Here is a 15318-nt window from a genome sequence, read left to right on the forward strand (position 1 = left end):
ATTTCACCAGTCAAAAACATCCAGTGTGAACCAGCTCATGATGGACCAGGAGCGAACATTTTCACGCATACCTGAAATGCCACCACGTCTGGTAACTTCATTTGCACGTCAGTGTTCGCAGAGGAATTGGGAGTCTTAAGTACTTTGCTTTCTGCCAAGGTTTTAAAGTACAGAAGGACAACATAAAGTGAGAGAAGTGTTATAATCCAAGTAAAGTAGTGTATGCGATATCCTGAAATCCTGATTGAAAAGCAAGAGGCTGATCAGTTCAGTTTCTTTAAGTAGTAGCCTTTTTTTTTTTTTTTTAAGCTGTATATGAATAAATTTCTTTGTATTTAAAAAGTTACAGATTTTGAGATTTTTCTATCTAATATTCACATCATTTTAAATTAAGATGGAGTACAGGGATGACAACACCAGGGAAAATTTCCAAAGCTTTAACTTCTCACCATTCTATCATCACCTCAAAGTCAATTTTCACCTTTTTCACTGGCTGAATTTGTTATCTTACATTTTGCTTTGGGGCTCGCGTGTTCTAGCAGTATGGCAGTACTGGATTACAAGAATACTGACAAGTCTGTTCACTAAAAATGAGCAATGGCTGTATTACAATCTGTAATATCTAGAAAGAAAAGGAAAAGCAAACCTGACAGAGCACACTTATTTGTTAATTACACGTGGCTTCCAAATGCTCATACATCAACAGGCTAATGAGTAAAGCCAAGCCTGAAGTTGCGTGTGGAGATTTTTGACACAGGGTGGTTCGGTTGTTGTTGTTTTTCCACTCCTTATAACACAGACAGGACCCAAAGAATCAAATGCAGATCAGGGCTTAATATTTAGTATGAATGAACCAGCATAGTATCTTAACTACTGCACAGGAATAGCAGAGCTGCCAGTTAGGAAAATTTATGGTGTGAGCTAAAAGATCATAAACCAAAACAAACACATCACATAAACTAGACCTAAACGGCATATTACAGAACTTTGTATGCATTCAAAACAGAAACAAGAAATCAGTAACCAAGTGCAAAGTAACCTGCATTTCAATGAAGATGAGGTGCAGGAAAATCTACAAACCATTGAAACCCCAGTCACTAACAGAGGAGATACCAATGACATTAAGAATGGCAAGAGTATTACACACTCCTCTCTTCTTTCATGCAAACCTGGAAAATAAGTTTCATTAAAAAATCCTGCCTAACATCTTTAAGGAATTGAGTATTTAGCTCTTCAATCACTTTTTTCAAGACATGGTTGAATAGTTTATCTCGCTGTGCAGTTTACATCTTTCATTTCAGATAACAAAGACCACACACAAATTGAGAGAAAGTATTTCAAATATCAGGACAAAACACCATTCTTTTGTGTTTGTTTTTTTTTTCTAATGAAAGTGAGGATTAAAAAAGAAGACAAAACAATGTCCACCTTATTCATCCATGATTTCTGCACTAACAGATTTAATGAACGATCAGCACATAACGAATGAATCAATGGAGACCTTAAAAATTAGTATCGCATACATATGATCCAAAAACACAAGTGATCATTCAATTTGCCAAAAGTTGCACAGCATGAGGTGTTTTGACACGGAGAGAAGACTGAAAGACTTTTGGTTACATTAACAAAATGACTGAAGATGTTTCTTTGGATTTTAAACTCCAAAGAATCCTTTCAAACTATTCAGCTGGAACATCCCAATACATCATTCATATCTTAATTCTTTTCTCATAAGAGTTCTCTATAATAGCAGTTAAACAACTTCAGTGCATCACTATTAACCTTCCTATTTACATTTCTGACACAGGCCAAAGACAATAAAACATCAGAAAGGTCAATCTGGCATAACACCCTTCTTAATGATGGTAACTTATATTCTTGATCACCAATGTTACGTAAGGACATTTTTGTAATTACAAGATGAAACCATTCTTCCTTCTACTTGTATATTTTTCTCCTTTTAATATGACATTGCTGTTTCTCCAATTATTTCTTCCTATCTTTTGAAGCTATGAATATATATCCATATATTCTTCTATTTCTGTTTTACTGTCCACGGCACTTCAAAACAAGCCCCAACCACTCTAGAAGATCCGTTCCGTCCTTTCACTATTATTGTATTTAACAACCTTGATTTTCAAATGACAAGACACTCAAGACACTTTCAAGCAGCTTAAGAAAATTATGAAGTCCCTCAGTTTTTAAAGCCCCTAAAAATATCCAGGGTAGGTGTCAAACCTTGTACTACTACTATCAGTAACCTTACTTTTCTCTTTAAGCATTCATGAGTTCCCAGAAAGGGATTCAGACATCATTATTAAAAAAATGACAACTACAACCAAATGCATATTAAAAAGAAAACGTGCCTTCCAATAACCCATGGCTTCTACTACTGAAAGTAGCATATTAACAATAACAATTTTAGAAGTTTGTTTGCATACAAACAAACAAATAAATAAAACTCCCACGTTGGGCTGTAGCACATTGATTCATTAACAAAATCATGTTAATGCAGAGTTTTCTCAAATGACTTATCTACTAATTCATTTACTGGCCAGCCTGCACAGGGTCCTGGGCAGCCTGATCTATTGGGTGGCATCCCTGCCCACAGCAGGGAGTTCAGACTAGATGATCTTTAAGGTCACTTCTAATCCAAGCCATTCTATGAATGGAATCACCTACTAACACAGCCAGTTTCTTCCCAAAACATAGCTGTCAAAATGCCTCCTTCCATAGAAATTGTGACATGATTCACAGCTTCTACATTCTGAGGCTTAGAGGACTCCCTAACACTCACTTTCTCCTGCCTCGCAAAGGCATGAGAATATTTGCATGTTTTGTAACCATAAATGGAACATCACTCATGGTAACTATTTATTCAACTGTGATTTTTCCTCTTTTTTTTTTTTTTCTCATACGTGAGCCAAGAAGCAGTTAATGATGACAACCGCACCAGGGTATCTAAGTTAACACCTTACTGATACAAACAGAGCAGCTCACACCTCTTGCAGCCATTGTTCCACTTTCTCCATAATCTCACGTAGACATCTCTGCTTTCAGTACAGGTTCTGAGGTTTTCAGCAGAGATGTAACAGCTAGGGGGACTGACGGCAGGGCTAGTGGGGAGATAAGCTAGAGGAAAACAAGGTCGCAGATTGAGCGAGGTGTCAGTAAGCAATGCTGCTGCTTAGCAGATCAATCTCAGTACTGGTATAGGAGTATACATCTAAAGTACCTGTTCAGGACTATCTCTACAGATTAAAAAAAACTACAGTACAGGGTAGGAGGCACATGTCATGTAACAGGAACAAACGTGGATGCAAAATATTGCTGCTATATGTCAGACTTTGGAATCATCTTCTTTGTCATACAAAGAATGAATGATAGCTTAATTTCAGCTATTGTAATTATTAGAAACTTCTTTTAAAGGATAACTGAGATCAAAACTGTGCTGTTGGCAACCACCACCAGCTGACGCACAGCAGAAGTTTTACACTATTTTCTTAACTCTACCATACCAGTACTTAGAGGTGCCATCCACAAAACCAGAGCTCGAGCACCACACTTATCAGCAGGGTGTGGGAAGCCAGACCCAAGCCACTGCCGTCAAGAGCAGGAAACAGCCAGCACCCTTTGGTTGCTGAGGTCAATGCCTCACCAAGCGAGGCGCAGGCACGACGGGCAACGTGAATGCCCTGTCAGCGTTCACCTTGCCGTAGGCCTGGCCTTTTAACGCAGGTGTGCCTGCAAAAGGCACAAGCCTCAGGAATGCAGAGTCATATGCACCTCGTGCTACTGTTAGGCCACAGGTTTAAACTCAGCAATGGACGCAGCCACGAGCCACCGGGACGCTTATGCGCACGAGGCCCAGGACAGCTCGCTGCTCTGCTCCCGGGCAGGCGGGCAGGCACGGCGAACTGCCGGGGCATGCATATCTCGCCGTCCCGGGGCTCAGGCCGAGTTCTGCCGCTGAGGGGAGCCTGATGCCCGCGCCGCGCTCCCAGCGCTGAGGCGGAGGCCGGCGGCGCGCAGCGGAGCCCCTGCGCCGCGAGCACCGGGGGCAGCCCGAGCCCGCCGAGCCTCCCGCGGCCATCCTCCTCCACGCCCGGCGGGGAGAAAAAGCGGGGACTTCCCACAGGAAGCCGTGGCGAGGCGCCGACGAGAAGAGGAGGCGCGGGGGTGAGCGCTCCGCGGCGGGCGGCCGCCCCTACCTGCTGCGCCGGGGGGAGGCTCCATCTGCGGCTCCACGCTACGCCCGCAGCCGCGCACCCTACGTGGCCCGCCCCGAGCCGCTGCCGCGCAGGCGCGGACCAACCCTCTGTGCACCCCCGATGAGGGCACAGGGTGGCGGCGGCGCGCGTAGGGGAAGGCGGGAAGGGCGGGAAGAGGGGGGGAGGGCTGAGGGAGCCTGCAGGACACGCGCCTTGGAGCGCGGGTTTGCGTTTGCGTGTCCGCTGGGATGAGGGGCTGTGAGCGGTGCTGAGGTGGTTTAGTTACTCGTCCCTGGAAGTCTCCTGGAGCAGAGGATATCAGCTTCTCCAGGAGCTCTAGGCAGTGAGAAGATGATGAGAATTACGGGAGTGGCTGCCTTCATTGGTTAGTTGTTTTGCATCCGTTAAGAAAGAGCTTCCTGTTTAAGTAGGGTTGCTGAAGAAAAATCACACATTAGGAGGTCTGCAGAAAGAATGCACGGTGCTTTCTGCATAACCATCGCTATGAGTTCATTGCAGTTCAGTCCGATATGTGGGTCCTCGTGGTCTGCCTCTGTGTTGAGACATATCTGAAGCATGCTTTAGGGGCAGAGGAATAATTCTGGTCTTTTATTTGTAAGTCTCTAGAATGTTTAACTGACCGGTCTATCTGTTAATGATATGGTCAGCCACTTTGAGGGGCAAAACACAGAATGAAAATCTGTAAGAAAGTACTTAGATCACTCTGAAAGTAATACGTAGTTCAGACATAATGAGAGCTGAAAGTCGAGGCTTTTTAAACAGAATTCAGAGTCCCAAAGAGCCTGCTCTCTTTTCCCACTAGCCTCTTCAACTGTTTTGGCAGGTGAGTGGTATGAAAAATCAGTCTATCTAAACACCAGCCTCTTATATGAGGTGGCAAAAATTCTTCCTCAGTGTAGCATTTCCTCTGTAATCCTGCATTGTTACTTCGTGCTCAGTGCGAATGAGCTGAGCGTTAAACATTACATTCTCAGGTAAGTAAGAAGTCCAGGAGTCTTCTTCAAACACCACATAAGCCTTGTGTGCCTCTGGAAGATAACAACAGAAGCAATTTAGAAAAACTCAATGGGATCACAATTTCAGGTTGTTTATTTTAAAAATAATTATCATTTAAATAGAGATCTGACTTTCAAATTCACAGTTTTTTGTTTGCTTACTTGGTGTCTTTTCAGATATATATGATTTCCCCATATGATAATTCAGTGCTTTTATTTGAAAATGGATTATTTTAACTTGAGGCCACACTAAAAGCTAAGTTCTTCATGCCAAAGCATTCACAGAAATTAGTAGAGCGTGATGTAGGCAAAATCTTCCACACGATTGCCTTTGGCTTTACTGATTTAGTGTATTTCTGTTATAGAGCCTTAAGTGTCTCTGTGGTGTTTTGTTTTTATACCACGAGTTTGTTCTCATTTTTTAGGGTAGAATATGGATATTATAATTGTTTTTGGTAATATTAAACTATACCACTTTCAGTTGATATTTATACACCAATTTGATACTTTTTGAATAGGGCTGTGAAAATGCAGCATATCCTTTTTTTGTTTGTTTTATTTTAAAGGATTTTGGCGTATGCTTCTTCCGCAATGAATGCAAGTGTTGGGAAGGAAAAAAAAGCCAATTTGCAAAGAGTGACATATATGCAACAAGAAAATACAAAACAAAAACCCCACATGATACGAAAAGGAGCTTACAACGTGAGATCTGAAAACTTAAAACAGTAAGTTGAAATCAATAAAAATTAAATAGTTGAAGTTAGTCTTCTTTGCCAATCTTAGACTTTTGGTTGTTGGTGTCTACAGATGCCCTGCAGAATGAGAACTACAAAGATTTATTTAAATTGAAGACCTTTGAACTTCAATTTCTGCTTTAGGTATTGTGTTAATTTGATTGTTTTAGAGGTGGGATACTTGGCTAGAGACAACTTCTCTTTCGATTGGTATTTCGGTTTTTTGATGAAGATGATAGATACAAAAAGAAATATCCATCAACTGTGTAACCTGGACAACCTGTCTTACTCTGCTGCAGAAGTGCTGTCAGGCCTGGAAAGCAATGAAAAATTGCTAAAAATTCTGCAATTCCATTTTTCGCATATGTCAGAAGAAAATGTTGAATGCTAAGAAAAAGCGACGTCTTTGTGAATAAAAAACAAATAGAAATGAAAGAATAATGATAGAAAAACTTTCTTCTGGATATGGAAAATAGGTTTTGAGTGAGAGAATATACGAGTGTGGATCTGAAAATAGACTTATTCAATTTGAACTATTATAAACTCTTGGAAATGAGAAAGTATCGGAAAAAAATGTCATACAGTTTATAGAAATCTTGACAAATAATCAAATGAGACTGACATTATGGATAACAGAAACAACATAACTAAGACACTAAGACATAAACCATCTAGAAAGAGGCTTTAAATTAAAAGAAATAGACTTAGGAGTCCGTGGTGGTGGCTGGATATGGTTGGCACAGTGACTGAGTTCTGTCGCAGACAGAAAAGAGGAGGTTACAATGTAAGAAATGTGATAAAAGCCATGTCAAGAATTTTAGTAGATGGATAAAAAAGCTAACTGCTTTGTAAGTACATATTTTAGACATTTTTATAGGCAGAGTGGATGTAAGTAAGATCAACATTGTGTGTGTAGAGAAAAGATTTACTGCCGTCCTTCAGGTGGAAGTGCCGGTTACATGAGCTCCATTCTGTAAGAGCACCTGAGAGTAAGACGGGATAGTTCCATTAGAACAACAACAAAAGGAAAGTGGATATCACTGGTTATCACATAAACAAGAAGCCCTACTTGCATCTTATCGCTAGGGAGAGTTTTGAAATGACATTCAGAGAATATAATTTGTGTTTAGTCAGATCTTTTAAAGTATGAATCTTGTATTGTTCTGCAGTCCTGTGAAGTTATGATGCCATGCAGTGGACTTTTTCTTCGCAGTCCACTGATGGAAGATAGTACTGTAAGCTTAACTTAATTACCATACTGGTATCTGCTCCTGTTTATTCTGTGCTACATGCATCATTTCTTCAATACTGTCTCCCAGATCTTATATCTATGAGGAAAACTGCCATGTAATCTTTCATGCAGTTAATTCCCTCAGAGTAAAATATTGGGTACTCTTGTGAAGAGTCTCGTGATTGTGGTCGCGGTTTTCTGCATTGATTACTACAGCGGGGAAACTCCTGTAATTCCCATTATAGTCCTGAAGGATGCATGATGCATGAGGCAATGGTGATGTTTGATTTTCAGCAGTTCTCAAAAAAATTAAAAATAGTCATAAGTAGTGCTGGATTGCAGTCAATTCTGTGTTTCTGAGATTCATATTGTCATTTGATTAGTTAATTGCCCATTTTCAAAGGTGTGAACATATTTTCACACATCAACCAAGACTGTGTTAACAATGAAACTATAAATAACAATAGAGATGAAATATTTATCGCACAAGTCTCTGCACCACGTTCTTACCAGATAAAGAGTCTCTATCTGTCTGCACGCAGGTGTGATTTTTTTTTTTTAAAGTCCAAACAATAGCCTTGTTAGTTCAAATGAATATTTTTCAAATGGCACCTCTTCAACGTGTTTGCTGTTAACATTTTTGATCTTGTTACATGAAATGTAACTTACAGTAGGAGGCTGTGATTCTTTGCTACGCTTACTCGTGTGAAATAAATATTCACTGATAGGTGAGAGATGTGAGGGAGTTTTAAATGAGAATTAACATCTAGAATCAAAGGAAACATTCTCTTCTCTGCTTAAGAGAGGTAGACTCTTACAAAAGTCACTATAAGGTTGTCTAAGCCTACATGCCTGTGAAGTTACAAATGGGACTGTTGGAACGATATCTTCACAATGCAAGCACTGTGTTACTTTGGATTCTCTCTTGCTCCAAGAACTGCAGTTGACATGTCATCAGGTGGCAAGCTCTCCAGTGGCACTATTTCCAGGCCTCTGTGCCTTGTCTCTTATCCCTTCTTCAAATATGAAACCTTTTCCTTTGTGAGGTTGGCCTTTCTACTCATGTTGTAGGGAAGTTGGAAGCATCTTGTCAGGGTGACTACTTCCCATCATTCCTGTTGTCCTAGCAAGAAGTCACTGAAGTAGTATCTAGGGAACTGGCCATCTGCTCAACTAGAAAGAGTGCATCAAATAATAATTACGTTTACCAGTTACTACTAGATATAGTTGCCAGAGAGAAAAACACTTTGATTTCCTTCCTTCTGCAAAGTCTGCGTAGAGCAGCACAGTCTTTCACTGACTTTTGTTTCCTTAAAACTTCCTCTTTTGTCTCAACAAATTCAGATATAACCCAAAGCTAAATATACCGGATACAGATGACTGGATCAACATATAGATTTTCGAATAATAGTAATTCAGTACTATGAGAAGAAAGTGAAGTTCCTCTACTAAAATGAGACAGTCTTTATAATCTGTCATCATTTGATCTATCCTACTTACAAGAACAATGATTTTTCAGAGTGTGCACAGGGTGAGTACATTCACGTCAATTGTAGGGCAACTCTCAATTGCACTGGAGGTTTAATTTAGACATATTTGCTACTTTGTTTTCCTTCCTTACTGCTTAGTTCTCTTTCTGTTCATCATTTTCTTTAAAAAGCTACTTAGCAGTTCTTCTGCTTTATACTTCCACTTTTTTTTTTTTTTTTTTAATACCATAGAGAGAAGAGCTACTTCCTGATGTTAAATGGATGAGAATATCTTTACGTGGGTGAGCTCTGAAGTTCAAAGCTGCTTTCCAATCTATTCCTCAACATCCATGCATTATAACTCCATCATTGGTGTTGGGATTTGTTAGTGGCATAGAGTGAAGAAACATAGACCATTAATAGCTGAAAGATACTGTGATTGACTTTTTTTAATGTTTTTAATAATTAAATATATTCAGTATGCTTTCTTGTTACAAATTCCAACTTGACATTTAAAGACAGATAAACAGGATGTGAGTAGAAGATGCATTTCCTTCCATGACTGATATAATCAAAACATGTTTTTACAGAAGATTTTTCACTCCCTTTAGTTTTCAGGTGTTTAAGGGTGATGCGACAATAATAATGCTGAACACTTAGCATCTCCATATTCACCAGTCTGGAAAATTCAATCTGACTTCAACTGCTGTGCTAGAGAACCTCAACTGACCAGCACAGATTCTATGATTTATACTTACTGAGATAGGGACATTATCAAAAAATAGTATTGGCAGTCACAAAACTCTATAACCTGATGTTCAGTAAGGATAAAAATGTCTCGTGCCCTTCTTTGTATTCATTCATTGCTTTGGAAATAAACTTTTTAATTCATAGCATCTTACCTATGTTGGTCACTTATGTACTTGCCTATTTACAAGCATATGTGTATTGTTGAAGACAAGGTAATTATTTACATCAAACATTTTTGAGCAGTGAAATAATTTCTCATTGCAGTTGCAAATGAATGTGATATCTGTCCCTTCCTAATGCTCTTTATGTTCTTGTATGGTTTTATATCTGCTGTACTTTTATCTTCTGACGTTTATTTCAGTGTTAAGAGATCATTGAGTTCAGAGAGGTAAGGTCTGATTTCAAAACTCAGCTCTCAACTTATATTTCTCCATAATACGATTCTGGCATGTCTAGTAGATGATTTCGACAATTCCAGTTCTGATGGTTTGTTGGTAAGGTGGCAGCAAGGGTTAATTGCAGTTAATGTGATAAACTATAGTGTGATTTTTAGAATCTTCTGATATTTTTCAAACTGATTAATGTTACATTTTAATACACAGATCCAACTGAAAGCTGGGAAGACATATTGCAGTCAACTCCTGTTGGTTTTAGGTGATTATTAGGAGTCTGACAACTTCAAATTGACTCAAGTTGTTTCAAGTTGATTTCAAATCATTTGCTACAAAGCCTTTGATTAACCAAGCCTTAGCCTTGACAAAAATATCTTCAACCTTTGTTCACAACTGGGAGATGTATGAGGTTATATAATGTAATGAAGCTGTACACAAAAATGGATACTGGCTGGAAAAACGTGGCAAAATTTGTAAACAAATCTTATGAGATCTTGGAAGTGCTGGACAGTTCTGAAATTTCAGTAGCAATGAATGACAATTTTAACTTTTGCCAAAGGGCAGCTGGCAGTTGAATGCAAGTAGTATGATTCAGGATATCATAGTCAGTCTGTTTGCTCAGGTAAATAAAAGTTTAAGGTATTACTTGTATTTCTTGACTTCATAGCAAGCTCCAATTTGGAATTATAGATTTTTCACAAATACTTCTATTATTTGCCTATATTCTGCATTAGTGTGATCATAGCACATTGCTAATGTATCAATTTGTCAAAATCAGGGTTTGGGATCTGTTTCTTCAGGCATCTGCATATCTATTTGAGAAATCCCACTGTGTAAATGATTGAGAAGACAACTGGAGGCAAAAAAAAAAAAAGCATTACAAATCCTGTATTCAGTATGAACAAATCTACTGCTTGTCTTTTAACACTGTGTACATAATACAGGTCAAAAATAATTTATGTACTTTACATATAGGTATATAATTCTTTTTTGTAAATATCCCATAGAATTGGGAAAGGAACGTGGCACCAAAGAAGATATAATTGTACAGAAACGTGTAAAAGAAAGTGTAACTAAGGTTCAGTTTTCTGTCATGTTTTTACATAACCAAGTCTAAGTGTTAATCAACTCAGAAGAACAGGGATTTTTGGTCAGGCTATTTCAAACTGATGTTTCTTGACAGTTTTTTTACCCCACTTTTTATAACACCTTTTATTTAGTTTAAGTGACTAATTCCGATTTTAGAGAAAAGAATACCCAATGCTCTAACCTCTCAGTAAGGTTCAGAAAACATCTCTGAGACTTCCCAGAAGTTCTACAGTGAAATTATGGAGGAGAAAAGTTTGTATTTCTGGTAAGTCAAAGGCTCAAAACAAAAAGAAATTCTTATAGAATAATTTATTATATTAATTATATAAATTAACATAGAGAGGATGTAAAGAGTAGAAAACCAGTGAAAACAGCCATACTCCAAATCCTTCTGAGTTTTACTTTGAATGGAAATTTGGAACTATGACTAAATCCACCTTAGAGGATAAATCAACTTTTTTTTTTTTTTTTCCCAAACACTGTGTTCTATAATATAAACATGTAAATCTCCCTATTGTAATTTATATTCAATAAAATAAAAGAATAAAATAAAAAAATGATGGAAGAACGTGATGAATCAATCCTCACTCTGGGATAAGCTGAAAGGGGTAGATGAAGTTTGGATTTTGAAACAGAACAGCAGGTAATGATTTATGAACAAGATTTTAACTCTTGTGTTCTAAAAAAAAAAATTGCAGTTGTAATTTCAGCATAATTCTTTTTCACTTGTCTGTGCTGAATAATGTTGGTAGCATGTATAGAAAAAAAGGTTTTGTTTGTTTTGATGGTTCATTCTCTCTGTTTAGAAAAGGAGATTTTACACTGTGAAAATTTGCTTAGCTCAGTGTTTATTTCCTCAGAAAATCATAGCAAAATTGAGACAGTCAAGTTAGCTAGAGAAATTAGCACTTCTTTTACCTCTTTATGGATTCCTCATTCATCTTTCTTTCATTGCTATTTCATGCGTAAAAATGTTTATTACTCTTTTCCTTTCTATTGCATCTGTGACAGCTTGGCACTTTGTAATGTGTAAGGATCACTTTTTGCCAATTTTAGTGGGAGAAGAAGCAGTATGTTGCAAAACTTGATCTAACATCTCTGGCAAATGTTATTCTTATGGTTCCAATTTCCAGTGCATTGGTTCAGTTGTAACTGAGAGTAAATAAGGGACTTTGTCATTCAGCTCCTGCATTCCTTGAATTGACTAGAAATTAAGACTCGATCATGGAAAAAAAAAGATGGAAAAGTTTGGATTTACTTTTATATTATTTTAAGCTCATGCTGTGGTCTGCACAAGCAGAAACACATAGAATCATAAAATCACTGAATCCTTAGAGATGCAAGGGCTCTTCAGAGGTTATCTAGTCCACTCTCCTGCAGTGATCAGGGTTTTCCACAGCTAGATCAGGTGCTCAGAGCCCTGTCCATCCTGACCTTGAATGTCTCCAGGGATGGGAACCACCTCTCTGGGGAGCCAGTTCCAGTGCTTCACTACCTTCACTGTAAAGACTTTTTCCTTACATCCAACCTAAATATCCCCTCTCTTATTTTGAAATTATTTCCCCTTGTGCTATCACCACACACCCTGCTAAAGAGTCTGTGCTCCTCTTTCTTGTAGTTCTGCTTCGGATCAATCAAGGGCTGCTCTCGGGTCACCTCAGAGCCTTCTCTTCTGCAGGCTGAACAGCTCCAGTGCTCTCAGCCTTTCCTCATAAGAGAGGTGTTCCATCCCTTGGATTGCTTTTATGGCCCTCCTCTGGACATGCTCCAGCAGGTCTGTGTCTCCTGTACCGAGGACTCCACATTTGGACTTGTTTGCTACATATTAAGTGTCTAGAATGTCATGATGCTCTAGCATGTTTTGTATTAATTTCAGATGTAGACTTCTTTGAAAGACAGAGCTATTAGCTCTACCCTGCGTAAGTGCAAGCAAAGACCTTGTAGGAAGATGTAACCAGTTCTTCTTGGCAGTTTAAGCCCCATTCTTTTTCTTACCTTGTTTGCAACAGAAATAGAAATAAAAAGAATTGTTCCAAAGATCATACTACTGCACGTAGATTTTTATAATTAAGATTGTTTCGAATAATTTAGTGTTAAAATTAAAATGACCATTCAGGTGGTAAAAATGCCTACCTACCGAATACAATTTGCACTGAATTCTGTCTTACATAGCTGAAGTTCTGCCTGAGCTAAAGCCCAGTTAGAACATAAGAATAGAACAAACTTAATTATTTTTCCATCAGTGAACATATACTGTTTATTAACTTTCTATTCAGCAGCCATGTTCTTTGGGCCTAAAGAATTCAAAATGCCCATTTATGCATAATGTTTTCTCATGATTTCTTTCTATTGATGTAGCAAAAAATAAAACCCACAGCATACTGCCGCCTGCAAAATCTGAGTACCAACTAGGTTAGGCTCCTGCAGGCTTCTAGCTGAGGAGCTCTGTTCTTTTGACAGAGGCCTCTAGAGTGAAGGCCATGGAAGATACCTCAGGGAGACTTCCTGCTGGTGGTGAACCAGTGCTACGAAGCTGAGAAGCAGCTGCAGCGAGTGCTGCTCGCCAGCCTACCTGCTGGAGGTATGGGGCTGTGGTAGCACAGAGCCAGGGTGGAGGAAAGTGGCAGAATCTCTGCAGCACAGTCCTTGCCAGGTTAGGGAATGTGTAACAGAGCAGCTGTTGGATATGCAGTGACAGTTACCACAACCACCATGGCTTTGCTGGCTGACAGCATGTCTCCCAAAGGGGGGTAAAGCATGGGCTACTCTAATCAGATGTTCAGTCGGAGAAAAATGAACTTTCTGTCATTCAAGTCCTTGTGGGTACTGCAAAGAGAACAAAAGAGTACAGCCATTAAAAAAAGTCACTGACTACTGACCTGCCTGTCAATATGCATTAAAGAAATTTGATGCTGCTGCTGAGAAAGTATCAAATTTGCTTTGAAGAGCAATGCTAATGTCAATACAAAGTCAGAATTGGTGTTGATTTGTAACAATCATGTTGGAAATGAAGAGATGATTTTGTTATTTATTGCGAAGGATACTCGTATTAACGGGAGAGAATCTGATGCTGAAATAGGGAGAGAAGAGAGGAGGGAAAAATTGGCAATTGTTGGTTTCAGACTTATTCTCAATGTAATATATTCCACAGGAGCAATTAGGCTCTGAAAATTGCATTAAACCCTGAGAAAGGATGAACTTACTGTCTCAATAGTTGCAAAGAGGTGCATTCAGTCTGACTCAGAAAGGAGCTGGAGTCCACAGTGAAGAGAGAGTGGCGAACACTAGCGTATCTTAGGCTTTGATTTACTGCATCTCATTGGACTTAGAAGCTGTATACCATAAAATTCTTTTTCTAGGAAGCATCTTCAAGGCCCCCCTTAGAAGACATGCACACACCAGTTACATTTCTGCAGACTTAAATTCATATCCTGTTTCAGAAAAAAGTCTTTGTGGTCTCAGTTCAGCTTTTACTGTGTTTGATGTACATCAGAAATACCCTTTTTCCTCCCAGCTTCTCACACATGATCAGTCAGAGGACAACAGTAATTCTGTAAGTGCTGTGCTATTCTGGCAAGATGTTTTTGCCATAAACTTCTTTAGCACTTTTTCTTTCTATTTGTCACTGTTCCATCACTTAATTCAGGCCACTTCTGACTTCAGCAGTAAAAAACTTGTAGTGTATGTAAACATGAACAATATTTGCTTAAAGCAAGAGTCCTTTATTTCTTTCCATTCCTTAGTCATGTATGAAGCTTCTACATCTTTCTTGTTTTTTGACCATTAGTCGGAAAGCCATATAGACACTGGGGCCTTTGGGAAAGATTCTTCCTGTTTCTCACGTGAAACCAGGTCACTGCTCTTATTGATTTCTGAACTACCAGATGTTGTATGTATCAGTGTCAAGTTTTAGGTCTCTTCCTGGGTTGGTATTGGTGTGGAAGAACCCAGTATTTGGGTTGTGCAGGGGTGGAGGTTGGTGATTTTGCCATTAGAACTACCAGAGATCCAGAAGTACTCTCCTGTTTTTAAGTAACCAGACTTAGCATTGTTCAAATACATTTAGAAAGTAGAAAGTTCACTTGTATAGTGGTTTTTTTTTCCTTCTTTTTGGTACTTCCAGCAGAAACTGAATAAAGGACTTACTTTTTTTCTTTTGCTATTTTATTATAGTTAGGATAATTCCTGGGATGTTGGTATTAGTGTTACACATCTTAGAGGAAAAAAAAAAGAAATTAAGAGAGAGAAGATTATTTTCTTGCAAAAATGCTGATGACTTATGAGAAAAATATCCATGGGGAAGTGTATAAAACTATTAAGGTCTGTAAGAATGAAATAATATTTTCTTTAATACTTATATAAATAAATCAGAACTATAGAAAACTTTGAAGATTAATGAAAAGCTTTTAACTAAAACTGCACGAAT

General features: G+C 38.6%; 1 protein-coding gene and 1 long non-coding RNA gene across 2 annotated transcripts in view; one reads left to right on the forward strand and one right to left on the reverse strand.

Moving 5' to 3' along the window:
• CMC1 (C-X9-C motif containing 1) overlaps nucleotides 1-4425 on the reverse strand; it is a 39535-nt gene extending 35110 nt beyond the window's left edge. The window contains exon 1 of the mRNA XM_031590249.2: nucleotides 4212-4425. Within this exon, the coding sequence (XP_031446109.1) occupies nucleotides 4212-4236 (25 nt within the window). The 5' untranslated portion in view covers nucleotides 4237-4425. The remainder of the gene's footprint in view (nucleotides 1-4211) is intronic.
• Nucleotides 4404-11151, forward strand: LOC116227119 (uncharacterized). The gene is made up of 3 exons (XR_004166484.2): nucleotides 4404-4596; nucleotides 5794-5952; nucleotides 8914-11151. It is a non-coding gene; the product is annotated as an uncharacterized LOC116227119 (long non-coding RNA).
• The last annotated feature ends 4167 nt before the right edge of the window (nucleotides 11152-15318 follow it).

This window comes from Phasianus colchicus, chromosome 6 (genome assembly GCF_987193195.1).
Source record: "Phasianus colchicus chromosome 6, bPhaCol1.hap1.1, whole genome shotgun sequence".
Taxonomy (NCBI): domain Eukaryota; kingdom Metazoa; phylum Chordata; class Aves; order Galliformes; family Phasianidae; genus Phasianus; species Phasianus colchicus.